The 13,711-nt window shown below is 43.9% G+C and overlaps 1 protein-coding gene, 1 non-coding gene and 1 pseudogene across 2 annotated transcripts in view; 1 reads left to right on the top strand and 2 right to left on the bottom strand.

Moving 5' to 3' along the window:
* The window catches only part of PTCD3 (pentatricopeptide repeat domain 3), a 31,231-nt gene that overhangs the window by 16,498 nt on the left and 1,022 nt on the right, over positions 1-13,711 (bottom strand). The window contains exons 2-8 of the mRNA XM_049784614.1: positions 12,079-12,125; positions 11,945-11,981; positions 10,889-10,934; positions 5,119-5,187; positions 4,534-4,638; positions 3,689-3,812; positions 1,654-1,763 (exon numbers count right to left, since the gene is read on the bottom strand). Of these exons, the coding sequence (XP_049640571.1) occupies positions 1,654-1,763; positions 3,689-3,812; positions 4,534-4,638; positions 5,119-5,187; positions 10,889-10,934; positions 11,945-11,981; positions 12,079-12,125 (538 nt within the window). The remainder of the gene's footprint in view (positions 1-1,653; positions 1,764-3,688; positions 3,813-4,533; positions 4,639-5,118; positions 5,188-10,888; positions 10,935-11,944; positions 11,982-12,078; positions 12,126-13,711) is intronic.
* On the top strand, positions 8,718-8,817 carry LOC126025131 (uncharacterized; annotated as a pseudogene).
* On the bottom strand, positions 10,013-10,140 carry LOC126025382 (small nucleolar RNA SNORA28). Its single transcript, XR_007501389.1, has one exon. It is a non-coding gene; the product is annotated as a small nucleolar RNA SNORA28 (small nucleolar RNA).

Raw genomic sequence — 13,711 nt, 5'->3', positions numbered from 1 at the left:
CAAGACAAAGAGGGCCACAGAGATAGCTAAGAGGGCTACAGCAGGTGTCTGCATGAAATCCCGAGCTCAAGGGGCAGTAGGGCCACTGTGAAGCCCCGGACAGTGCATTCTGGTGTTCACTCACCACATAAGCTATTTAGCTCCCCACGTCAGTAATTTTGGTGACTTTCTTTACCCATATTAACTTTTAATTAAAACAGAGTCATGTATTTTTGGTCTATTAGCATAGTTTTTTTTTTTTTTGTTTGGCTTGCCTAATATGTTGCCTAGGTCCAGGTAACTGTGGGTCACAATCCCGAATGGGGTTACACAACTAAACATGGGAGTCAGAACATAATTGGCAATATTGAGAGAAAGCTTAATGTGCCAATATCCAAAAGTTAATGGATTTCAGATATGTACAGAATACGAGGCATGCTGCATTCTCTGAAAGGGATCACGAGTAGGCAGTTTCATTCTCAGTTTCCAGATCGAATCAGATCTATATCCTGTTTGTGGAACTCTTGGTACAGCATAAAAACCCATCTGCCTCTTTCACCATTGACCCAGAGATTGCTTGGGATCTACTTCTAGATGGTTATCTGTACCAATAGGCCCTATCTCTGACACATGTGGCTTGGTCCTTTTGGTGCAGGAGTGCACGGTTCTCTTGAGGGGGCTGGGCGTAAGGGAGGCTCATCACCAGCAGTGCTCAGAATACCATAAAGTGCCGGGCTTGAATCCAGCACAGCATGTGGGTCAGTGCTTCCAGCCAGCCTCATCACAAAATTTTTAAAGCCAGATTTATTTCTTTAAAATATTTCAAAGAACCGGGGATGTGGCTCAATGGGAAAGTACGTGCCCTGCATGCACAGGACTTGGGTTCAATATCTGACAACCAAAAACAAATAACAAGAAAGACATATCTGCCTTTGTCTCTATGCAGGCAAAACTAGGAAATAACATGGGCTACCTTCAGCTTGCTCAGGTCTTACACCTGACTCTGCTAAGATCATTCCTGGTGGTATTTGGGGAACTATACATGGTTCTATGGATTGAACACAAGCTGAGCCAGTCAGGTAGAAGGCAAGAGCCTCAACGTCTGTACTATTTGGCCTATATACGCAATACTTTGCCTAGAGCTGCTAGGGCTGCCCTTCTGTTATTTATGATAACAGAGTGATAAAAACCCACTGGCACTGTACTACTAAGGTTTGTTTTTGTTTTGGGGCCATGCCAGAGTACTGAGAGGATACTCTCAACTTGACACTTGGGGCTCTCCTTGCCTGAAGTACTCCATCATATAATGATGCAAAGGATGGAATCCAGGTTTCCCTGACAAAGCATTGGCTCTAGCTCTCAGTGCTCTTGCTTTGACTCTGCCCCACTTTTTAACTATATAACTCCAAAACAAATCTCCATTTCCCTAGCATACAACAAAAGAACCTCCTTTTCTTTTTGTACTAGAAATGCCTTTTATTTTTTTGATTTTTGAGATTACAACCAGAGATGCTCAGAAGTTACTCCTGGCTCTGCACTCAGGAATCACTCCTGGAGGTGCTTAGGAGCATATGGGATGACATGATCTAACCCAAGTCAGCTGAGTGCAAGGCAAGTGTCCCATCTGCTGTACTATCTCTCCAACCCCTAAGATAAACTTTTAAAAGCCATTACCATCTCTTGTGATTGTTGTTGAAAATGGTGATTAGCTGAGGGTTCTTGGTCACCATAGTAACACAATAAATCCAAAAGACTATTGGTTGTTTCCAGAGACACCGGTGTTCCTACGGACAGGAAAAAAGAAACCTTTAACCACCAAACAACAAACCCTTCGGTTAAAATTCCCTTTCTTGGCTTTTTTTTTTTTATCACCTTTTACCACTTTACCAAAGATTAAGTGCACACTGCACACTGACTTCCACACCTGGGCTGAGGCAGAAAACAGCTCTCCTGACATTGCAAGACTGACTAACAAGATCCAAACACGAGGAGTCTTAGTGCTCAATCTTCCCTACATGAAAATATCAGAGTTGTGCTCAGTTATTTAGTGATTAAAAAAAAAAAATGGAGCTAGGGTTCAGAGTGATAGTACAATAGGTAGAGCACTGGCCTCACATGTGGCCAATCCAAGCTCACAACTCAGTCCTATAGATTCCCTGAGCACCAGCAGGAATAAGCCCTGAGAAATGCTGAGTGTGACCCCAAAAATAAAACAAAACCCAAAAAATCCACCATTGCTTAAAGCAGGAGGGAAATCAGAGCCATACTTGGAGATGCCAAGGGGTGGAAGATGAGGGCCGAAGGGCATGGCATATGCTAAACAAGTGCTCTGGCAACTGGGTCAATGTTCTCAGTCCCATCAATTCCAACCTTACCCTCCACAAATTACTCAACATAATCCTCCTGTTTCATTCTTATAAATTCAACCAGAACTACTCCAGTAGGATCTAGGCCTTTATTAGATTCCTTTTTTTTTTGGGGGGGGGGGCATGAGGGTGGGAGGGAAAAGGGAAACACATGGAAACATTCTTAGTGGTCAGGGCTGCAAACCCAGGTCAGCCTCTTGCAAAGTAACATTCCCCACCCACTGACCTACTATTCTAGCCCCTTCTTATAACTGTTGTCTTCAGTCCTTTTCTGGTGATTTATACTTTCTCTCAGTTTGCTTGATTTTTATCCTAAATCACTAAATACTACTTTGGGTTTCAACTTTAAGGACACTACTGCCTCATGGGGGCCTCCAAGCCCTTGTAATATGGGTGTAGAGTCTTTTTTTTTTTTTTTTTTGGTTTTTGGGCCACACCCTGTGATGCTCAGGGGTTACTCCTGGCTATGAGCTCAGAAATTGCTCCTGGCTTCTTGAGGGACCATATGGGACGCCGGGGGATTGAACCAGGGTCCGTCCTAGGCTAGCGCAGGCAAGGCAGGCACCTTACCTCCAGTGCCACCGCCCAGCCCGGGTGTAGAGTCTTAAAGAATCATTCAATTCTGTCAAAATGACAGAATTAGTGTCACAAGTAGAACCAGCATCCAAATCTCTCATTCTATAATATATTCCAATGTTCCTTCCTAAGTATGTATGCATACACACACCATCAAAATCACAAGTTAAGGGGCCTGAACAGAGCTCAAAGACTATAGAGAATAAGTTCTACACGTGGGAGTTCTGGGATTCATTATCTTGCCACATCCATGGCCAACTACAAGATTTTAGTTATCTGCCCTCCAAGAACCAGGAGCAATTACCAACCCAGCAAGGTACAGGAGTAACCCAGAATCATTGCTTGGTGATGCCCCAAACTCAAAATTATAAACAAAAATAAAAAAATAAACAACCCAATATCTGAGATTACTATTATAACACCAGATAAAATAAAATAACATTAAAGTCCCAATATTTTCTCACCTACAATTCAAAGAGATAGCATAGCAGGTACTATACTATACATAGGCCACTACATTTGATCCCTAGCACTGTACATGGTTCTACAAGTTCCACTAGAAGTGATCTCTGAGTATAGAGCCAGAAGTGATCCCCAAGCATAGAAAGGTGTGGTCCAAAAACTGAAGCAAAAACTAAAAAAGTTATTTAGTTTAGATATTGTGAGCACAGTATATACAGTAGTACTTGTAAACTTAATTCCAAACTATTGGAATATGAAACTCATACTTCCAAGCACACATTTCTAGAGAAGTCACAAGAGGTCACCTGCTTGTAAGAGCTGATCAAACATGTTCACAGACGCTTTAACTCTCCTGAGTTTGATTCGTTCCTGCAGAGCAGCCTCACTGACATCCTCAATCTGAGGTTCGAAGAACTCAGGCATCAGACACTATGGAAACAAGGTGCTCCCGTTAGGGCAAGCTTCTTATTAATACAACAGAAGAAAACGTCAATGATCTCAGAAACATTTTTCACATATCAGATGTTCTTTTCCTTAACACGAATGTCTTTTATATTTTTGGTTTCTGGGTCACACCTGGCGGTGTGCAGAGGGGTTACTCCTAGTTCTATGCTCAGAAATCGCTCCTGGCTTGCTCAGGATGCCAGGATTTGAACCATTGTCCTTCTGTATGCAAGGCAAATGCCTTACCTCCATGCTATCTCTTCGTCGTCTCAAACTCAATTTACCTGGGGGCCGCAGGAGGCAAAGTTGGGGTGATCCTTGAGTGCAAAGTCAGTAGTAAGCCTTGAACATTAGGGGGTGTGACCCAAACAACTAAAACAAAACAAAACAAAAAAGATTCCTCTAGGCAGGGCCACAAAATGTTGTACGGAGGGCAGCAAACGGCCCACGGGCCACGAGTTTGAGACCCTTGGTCTAAGCAGTGTGTGCATTCATGTGTTTTTTTGTGTGGAGGGGGATGAGCATGAGAGGGGTTGTCTCTGAGTTTATGTGTATATGAAAGAGAGAGAGGGAGATGTACTTAGAGGAGACAGGAGGTGGGTGAAGACTCGTGGGACATGTGAGCCTGTAGTTACTTTACAAAGACATACTCAAATATTAAAAATTATGGGGTTATTTTACTGTAGTTACATTAGTTACTTCTTACCGGTATATGAGGTTCAGCCACGTCCTTCTGAAAGTACTTGGGATGTGAATTAATAATAAATTTTGCTGCATTTTCCCCAGACTTCTTTGCCAACAAAAATGAATGCTAAAATAAAGGAATTCAGTTATTGATAGTTACACATAACATAGACTCAAGGAAGCAAAACTATGCCCTAAGCAAGAATTTTTACTTTTATTTTCCCAAGAAAAGGAATGCATAATACACAGATTCCTAATCAGAAGCTAGTTATAACCCTCCTCTTCCACTGAGTGAAATAACATTTTTACTTTTCTTTTTCATGCCAGCATGACGAGTCATTTATTGTTTGGGGGTTATGCTCCCCAGTTCTGCATTTGGGGGAGCTCTCCCACCACCAGGTTAATTTTCTGTAGACATTGAGGTATAGAAAAACTACATATTTAAACTACCGTGTGACAAACTTATGTATTAAAAACTAAACTCAAAACTTGTCCACAGACCAAAGCTACCAAACCTTTTTCAAAGGTTTTCCTAAGGCAAGTATGTATCATCCACTCTTGTATCTAAACCAGAAAAATAAAAGCAAGAATCTGTTAAGATACTTACAGATTCAGATGATGATGTTGGTATGAGAAAAGGATCATCCAAAAAGGAGTATGGGGCTGCTGTGGCATCCTGGGGAGAAATGAGGTTTCTTCAGTAAGATTCTTGGTGAGAACCTTGTGAGTTTCAGTGACTAAACATATTAAGTTTCAATTATACATATACATCATATTTAGAATGTATACATCGGTGTGTGTATATAGTAAGTGCATAAAATATTTCTATGTAAATAATTAAAAATGAAAAAGGAGGGGCCGGGCGGTGGCGCTTGAGGTAAGGTGCCTGCCTTGCCTGCGCTAGCCAAGGAAAGGACCGCAGTTCGATCCCCCGGCGTCCCATATGGTCCCCCAAGCCAGGAGCGACTTCTGAGTGCATAGCCAGGAGTAACCCCTGAACGTCACTGGGTGTGGCCCAAAAACCAAAAAAAAAAAGAAAAAGAAAACTCTAACCCTAATTAGACTCAGTATTGCCAGACTGAAAGCCCAAAACTCAGATCTTTCTTTTGGTGGCCAGGCAAAGCTGCTGTGTGCTCAGGGGTCTGTGCAGTACTGGGGTACACCAGTCAGTAATACACAGACCTTTACCCCTGGCTTTTGGTGGGCTTGGGAGTTGTTTGGAACCGCACCTGGCACTGCTGAGGGTTCACTCCTGGAGGTGCTATGGGACCATATGCAGTCCAGGGATTAAATAGGTTGGTGCCTTATCCTTGCATTATCTCTCGAGCCCCAAACTGCTCCTGAAGATGTAAGCCAGATGTGCTGGAGTGATAGTATACAGGTAGAGTACATACTGCCTTGCACATGGCTAACCCATATTCAATCCCTGGCATCCCACATGCTCCCACAATACCGCCAGGAGCAATTCTGAGTGCAAACTAGGAATAACCCAAACAAACAAACAAACAAACAAAACAGAAAAGAATTTCAGTCAGGGCTACAGAGATAGCTCAAAGGCCATCCAATACATGTTGTGCATGCATGAGCCCCAGCTTCAATCTTAGCACAGGTCTGACTCTAAACCAGGGGTCTCAAACCCGCGGCCCTTGGGCCGCAAACGACCCTCCACCCTCCGTACAACATTTTGTGGCCCTGCCCTAGAGGAATCTTTTTTTGTTTTGTTTTAGTTGTTTGGGTCACACCCCCAATGTTCAAGGCTTACTACTGACTTTGCCTCCTGCTGCCCCCAGGTAAATTGAGTTTGAGACCTCTGCTAAACCAAAAAAATAAAATGGGAATCCAAGTGACAGTACAATAGGTAGAACACTTGCCCTGCGCACACCTGACCGAGGTTCAATTCTTGGAACTCCCTTGAAGTCTACCAAGAGTGATCCCCGAATACAGAGCTATGAGTAAGCCCTGAGCACCACTGCTTATGACCAAACAATGAAAAAAATGAGTCTATCACCAGGGCTTATTGATATCAGACTTGAAATAACAATCCTCTGAATCAACTGATTTGGGTTAGTTTCTTGCACTATTTTCCTTCAAAACAAGATACTATCAAAGGGGCCAAAGTAATAGCACAGTAGGTAGAGTGTTTGCCTTGCAAACTAGGGTTTGCTGACTAGGGTTCAATCCCCAGCATCCTATATGGTTCCCAAGCCTGGCAGGACTAATCCCCGAGCACTACAATGTATGGCCTAAAAACAAAATCCAAGACACTATACTATCCCCCAGTATGCTCTTATAACTGTCTCCAAATAACTTCGGCTTTTCCCTCTGACTCCCTTTGGATTCCTCAGGAAAATCCCTCCTAAACCCAGATGTTTTCCAGCCCCTTTGCATCCTGTCCCAAACTGGACTCTGGAGCTACTTCTCCAAGGCAGACCTTGGGTCCTGCTGCTATTCTGAATACCCAAGAGCCCTCACACCAACCACAGATGTTTTCCAGCCCCTTTGCATCCTGTCCCAAACTGGACTCTGGAGCTACTTCTCCAAGGCAGACCTTGGGTCCTGCTGCTATTCTGAATACCCAAGAGCCCTCACACCAACCACACACAAAAGGTTGGCGGGGCCCATTTCCTACCTACACACTCCTTAGTGTACTGTGGCATGTATCTAACAGACCAGAAGGGGCAGTTCCAGGATAATATCCCTGAATTACTCCCTCATCCCACTCAAATAGTGGTGCTGATCCTCTGCCAACCTCCTCTCATGCTAGTCTGGAACCTCGTCAGCTTAGATGAGATGCTAGATTTCTGATTGCTCACCACACTTTAAAGACTAGTTCTGTCTCTCAACTTCCATCCCTTGTAATTTTCAATTCTTCACGACCTAGTAACAACTTTTCTACTCTCACCCTGTAGCACATGTGGCTCCAAATCAAATTTATTCTGTTTTTTTCCTTTTGTGGTTTTGGGGTCACATCCGGCAGCGCTCAGGGGCTACTCCTGGATCTACACTCAGAAATTGCCCCCGGCAGGCTGGGGGACCATATGGGATGCCAGGATTCGAATCACCGTCCTTCTGCATGCAAGGCAAATACCATACAGCTGTGCTATCTCTCTGGCCCCTCGAATTTATTCTTAATATTATTTATCTCCCTCCTATCTTATTTCAATAAATGGTACTGACCAGACTGCAATCCAATTTTTCTTTACTTCTATTCAAAATGTTTCCAGATTGAGCCAACCTCAGCTTCTCAACAGTTCTACCTACTCTACTGGCTCTTGTCCTAACTGCCATTGTCTTAGCTCAAGGTCTTCCTTATTCATTCAGCCAATACTTAGTACCTCTTATGTGGCATAATACCAGCCAAATACCAGGAAGACCAAACCAAACAAACAAACAAAAAAACCCCCAACCAATCCAGCAACAAAATACCCTACTCCAGAAAACACAAAATACACAGTAAATAAAAAAGATGGCTAGGGGCAGGAATGATGGTGCAGCGGTAGAACGGTTGCCTTGCATGTGGTTGACCCATGACGGACAGCGGTTCAATCCCCAGGCATCCCATATGCCCCCCCCCCCAAGCCAAGAGTAGCCCCTGATCGTCACTGGGTGTGGCCCAAAAATCAAACAAACAAAAAGATGGCTACGAGGCTGGAGTGAAGCACATCAGGTAGGGTGTTGTCTCTGTATGTGACCAACCTGGGTTCAATCCCTGGCAACCCATATGATCCTGAGCCTACCAGGAGTCATTTTTGAATATAGAGCCAGGAGCAACTCCTGAGCGCCGCTGGGTGGCTCAAACAAAATACATAAAAAGATGACTACTTTGGAAAAAAAAAAGGGGGGGCTGGAGAGATAGCACAGCGGTAAGTCGTTGACCTTGCATGCGGAAGGACAGTAGTTTGAATCCCGGCATCCCATATGGTACCCCCATGCCTGCCAGGAGCGGTTTCTGAGCGTAGAGCCAGGAGTAACCCGAGCACAGCCGGGTGTGACCCGAGAACCAAAAAAAAAAAAAAAAAGGTTAATAATGATTACACTGAAATGCAATCACAAAGCTAGTTGCTTGGTTATAAAACAAATAATTGGCCCAACATCAAGCATGGCAGGACACAAGTTTCCACAGATGGCCTGAAGATAGTATGTGTGAAAGCACTAACATTCCCCAGAATCATGCACACCAATAAGCTCTTCAAAAGTTTAAATATCGTGCTTGCTTCGGCAGCACATATACTAAAATTGGAATGATACAGAGAAGATTAGCATGGCCCCTGTGCAAGGATGACACGCAAATTCGTGATATTTTTTTAAGTAAAAAATATCAAAAACAGGGGCCGGAGAGATAGCATGGAGGTAAGGCGTTTGCCTTTCATGCAGAAGGTCATCGGTTCGAATCCCAGCGTCCCATATGGTCCCCCGTGCCTGCCAGGAGCAATTTCTGAGCATGGAGCCAGGAGTAACCCCTGAGCACTGCCGGGTGTGACCCAAAAACCACAAAAAAAAAAAAAAAAAAAATCAAAACCAAAAAAGTTTAGGGGGCTGGAGAGATAGCATGAGGTAATGTGTTTGCTTTGCATGCAGAAGGTCGGTGGTTCGAATCTCGGCATCCCACATGGTCCCCTGAGACTGCCAGGAGTAATCCTGAGCGCTGCTGGGTGTGACCCCAAAACCAAAAAAAAAAAAAAAACAAAAACAAAACAAAAAAAACAACAACCAGTTTAAATACCATTGGCACAGCAGCATGAGTGTTAGCAAAGTGGTAGGTCATGTGCCTTGTACACAGGTGACCCAGGATGGAACCAGATTAGATTCTAGCATTCCATATAGCTCCACGAAGAGCCAGGAGGAACCTATGTACCGCTGGGTGTGGCTCAAAATTGAGGAGAGGGGAGAGGAAGAGAGATGGGGAAGAGAGGAGAGACAGATAAAAATAAACCCAGGCTTTATCATCCTAACCACAGCTAGTCCTTTTTCTTTTTTGTCACGGTTCAATTACAGTTACTCACGACTGGGTTTCATGCACATAGTATTTCGACACCGATCCTTTTACTAGTGATCACTTTCCTCCACTAATGTCTTCCACCCATCATTCTGCTTTTATATGAGAGAATTTTGTTTGTTTGTTTTTGGGCCACACTGGCGGCGACATTAGCGGGTAATTCCTGGCTCTGCACTCAACAAATGTTTCTGGCAGGCTCGGGGGACCATATGGAATGCCGAGAATTGAACCTAGGCCTATCCCAGCTCAGCAGCATGTAAAGCAAATGCCCTACTGCTGTGCTATTACTGTGGCTCCTATGAGGGAAATTTGGGGGGGGGGGGGGGTCACACCCAGCAGTGCTCAGGGGTTACTCCTGGCTCTATGCTCAGAAAGCGATCCTGGATGGCTCGGGAGACCATATGGGATGCCGGGATTCAAACCACCGTCCTTCGGCACACAAGGCAAATGCCTTACCTCTATGCTATCTCTCAGTCCCCTTTTTCTTTTCTTTTTTTTTTTTAATGCTGTCTAAGTCTTTATAACGGTGTGTCTCATGAAAAAGAGAACACCGGAATAGGTTAGACTTTTTTTGCTATAGCAAGCGCAAATTGTGTCAGACAATTTCGATCTATCTGCCACAGAGTGTTGCTTGCAAGGGGATTATTAAAAATGTTTTTGCACTGTAGTTTTATAGCACTGTTGCTAGTAGGGTTTCATACATGATACTTTCCCACCTTTCAGCACCACTCCTCCTGGTGAATGCCCCCCCTCCATCAGATATGTTGCCTTGTACCTGTCATATTGCTCAACCCCCTGAAGTGGCATGTAGAACATTTAAGCTTTAGATTTACTGTCACAAGGAAGGGTTTGACTTAGGCCAGTGGTAGGCAACCTTTTTATTCAACTGAGCCAAATCTCGCTAAAACCACGATTAAAATTTATTTTGAGAGCCACACAGGGCGTGCACTGACAAGAGGCTAGGAGCAGAGTCCTGACTCATAGAGCGGCTGCCCAGCACACAGAAGAGATGCATTAAAAAATGTAAAGAGCAGCATGAGGTCCTCGGGCCTCGGCTTGCCAATCACTGACTTAGGCAATATGAAACTTTTAGATCTGGGGCAGGAGAGACAGCACTGAGGTAAGGGATTGCCTTGCATGCGGAAGGACGGTGGTTCGAATCCCGGCATCTCATATGGTCCCCTGAGTCAGCAAGGAGCGATTTCTGAGCATAGAGCCAGGAATAAGCCCCGAGTGCTGCCGGGTGTGACCCAAAACAAACAAACAAACAAACAAACAAAATTTTAGATCTAAAGCAGTTTAATTCTGTGTAATACAAAGTTGTGAACAATAAAAACATTATTAGTTATGTTACATATAAAACTCTAAAATTCTTACTTACCCTGTTTACTGTGGATGCAAGTGCCTGAAGAACAGCTACTTTATCCCTAAAAATAAAAATCACAAGTTATCCCTCTTTAGGGCTTTACATATAAAGTGAACTGACTCTACAATCAGAATGAAATGGGTAGTAAAAATGCTCCTGTCTTAACTGCAATTGTTTCTTACTTCTAAAGAGCAGAAGGATACCAAGTTAAAAAATAGTAAGAATAGGGGCTGGAGCAATAGCACAGTGGGTAGGGTGTTTGCCTTGCATGCAGCTGACATGGATTGAATCCACCACATCCTATATGGCCCACTGAGCCTACCAGGAGTGATTTCTGAGTGCAGAGTCAGGAGTAACCCCCTGAGCTCCTCTGGGTGTGGCCTCCCCCAAAAAGATAAGTCTAGTTCTTCACACCAAAAATAAGGGTGACTAATACATATAGAGCATGGGATCAAAACTAGGGCTTCATACATGTAAAGCATGTACTTTGTCACCCATGAGTTATATCCCAACCCACTTTTTTTTTTTTTTTTTTTTTTTGGGTTTTTGGGCCACACCCTGTGACGCTCAGGGGTTACTCCTGGCTATGCGCTCAGAAGTTGCTCCTGGCTTCTTGGGGGACCATATGGGACGCCGGGGGATCGAACCGCGGTCCGTCCTAGGCTAGCGCAGGCAAGGCAGGCACCTTACCTCCAGCGCCACCGCCCGGCCCCCCCAACCCACTTTTATGCTCTATGAAAATCTTGATTGTTCGGCTTTCTCCCCAAGAATACTCTTCTAGGGGCCGGAGAGATAGCATAGAGGTAAAGCGTTTGCCTCACATACAGAAGGTCAGTAGTTCGAATCCCGGTGTCCCATATGGTCCCCAGAGCCTGCCAGGAACGATTTCTGAGTGTAGAGCCAGGAGTAACCCCTGAGCGCTGCCAGGTGTGACCCAAAAACCAAAAAAAAAAAAAAAAAAAAAGAATACTCTTCTAATGCTCTTCAGGCCACTGAATCTTAACCAGTATTCACTCATATTAAGCCCTCAATCACCTGAAGAATGAACAGGGACTTAACACTAATACTCACCATGTTTTCTTTTTCGGAATGACCACTTCTTCAATCCCTTGTGTGAAAAATGAAACAGTGAAAGTTTCTCAGTACTACAATGAAGAATTAACATCTTGGAATGATGAAATTATTTCAATAGATATTTTTCATACCTTCAGTTCCTTCAGCCTTTGAAACATTTACACTTCCAGAATAAGATCTGAAAAAAAAAAAATCCTAAAGCTAACGCTCATTAATTAATTTCCTAACTGGCCTATGTACACTACGAGGCCAAGGAGTGAACTGGGTGATTTCGATCAATGTTCAAACAGAAGACAGCACCATAAATTGTTCAACTATAGAATGGGTCAAAAAGACAATATGGCCAAAATTATTTAAACCAAGACTCATTACATAATTTTTTCTTTTCTTTTTTTTTTTTTTTGGTTTTTGGGCCACACCCAGCAGTGCTCATGGATAACTCCTGGCTCTGCGCTCAGAAATAGCTCCTGGGAGGTTGGGGGGGGCATACAGGATGCAGGGGATCAAACCCAGGTCCATCCTGGGTTCACCATGTGCAAGGCAAATGCTCTACCACTATGCTATGGCTCTGGCCCCTCATTACATAAAATTTAAAACTAGAGTAGGGTGGGGTGGAGGTTCCTTTGCTGGGAGAGTAGAAGGATTTGGACCAACCCAGCACTAATGGGGGGTTGGTTATGTGAAGCCTGGGATAAACAGGGTGTGCAGTACACAGGAAAAGCATCTTAACCCTGAGCTATCTTTCTGGCCCTAAAAGGGGAGAATTTTATTAGCTATTGAAAATCTGAAAGACTGACGATGCATAAGATTTTTATCTTTAGGGGCCGGCGAGGTGGCGCTAGAGGTAAGGTGTCTGCCTTGCAAGCGCTAGCCAAGGAAAGGACCACGGTTCGATCCCCCGGCGTCCCATATGGTCCCCCCAAGCCAGGGGCAATTTCTGAGCGCGTAGCCAGGAGTAACCCCTGAGCATCTAACGGGTGTGGCCCGAAAAACCAAAAAAAAAAAAAATAATAAAATAAAGATTTTTATCTTTAGAATTCTAAAAATACTTTAAGAATGAATTTACAGGAGCCGGAGAGATAGCATGGAGGTAAGGCATCATGCAGAAGGGCAGTGGTTCAATTCCTGGCATCCCATATGGTCACCCGGAGCCTGCCAGGAGTAACCCCTGAGCACTGCTGGGTATGACCCAAAAACAAAAACAAAAGAATGAATTTACAGAAATGTCCCAATCATTGATAAAATGATCTTACTTAAGGCAAATCCAATTAAGAATCTAAGACACCATGACTTTTCTTTTTTTAATTTATTTTTATTTTATTTATTTAGGTTTTTGGGCCACACCTGGCAGCACTCAGGAATTACTCCTGGCAGACTCGGGAACCATATGGGATGCTGGAACCAAAGCTGGGCCCATCCTGAGTAGGCTGCTTGCAAGGCAGATGCCCTGCTGCTGTGCTACCGTTCCAGCCCAAGAAGACTTTTCATTTAATTTCTACCAACTATCAGGGATGTGCAGCTTTAAATTTCAAATTGCCTTTTTTTTTTTTTTAAATCACTGACCCATCATTGAGTTTTAAAATGTTTTGATCACACTAAAAAAATCTAGTTACTGGAGCCAGAGTGACAGCACTGCAGGTGCTTGCCTTGCATGCAGTAGACCCAGGTTCAATTCCTGACATCCCATATGATATCTGCCCCCATCCCACACACCCCCAGCCCGTCAGATGTGATTCCTGAGTGTAATTCCAGAGTGTAATGTCA

Source organism: Suncus etruscus, chromosome 12 (assembly GCF_024139225.1).
Source record: "Suncus etruscus isolate mSunEtr1 chromosome 12, mSunEtr1.pri.cur, whole genome shotgun sequence".
Taxonomy (NCBI): domain Eukaryota; kingdom Metazoa; phylum Chordata; class Mammalia; order Eulipotyphla; family Soricidae; genus Suncus; species Suncus etruscus.
Note: the sequence above shows the minus strand (reverse complement) of the source record. Positions and strands in the feature narration are given on the sequence as shown.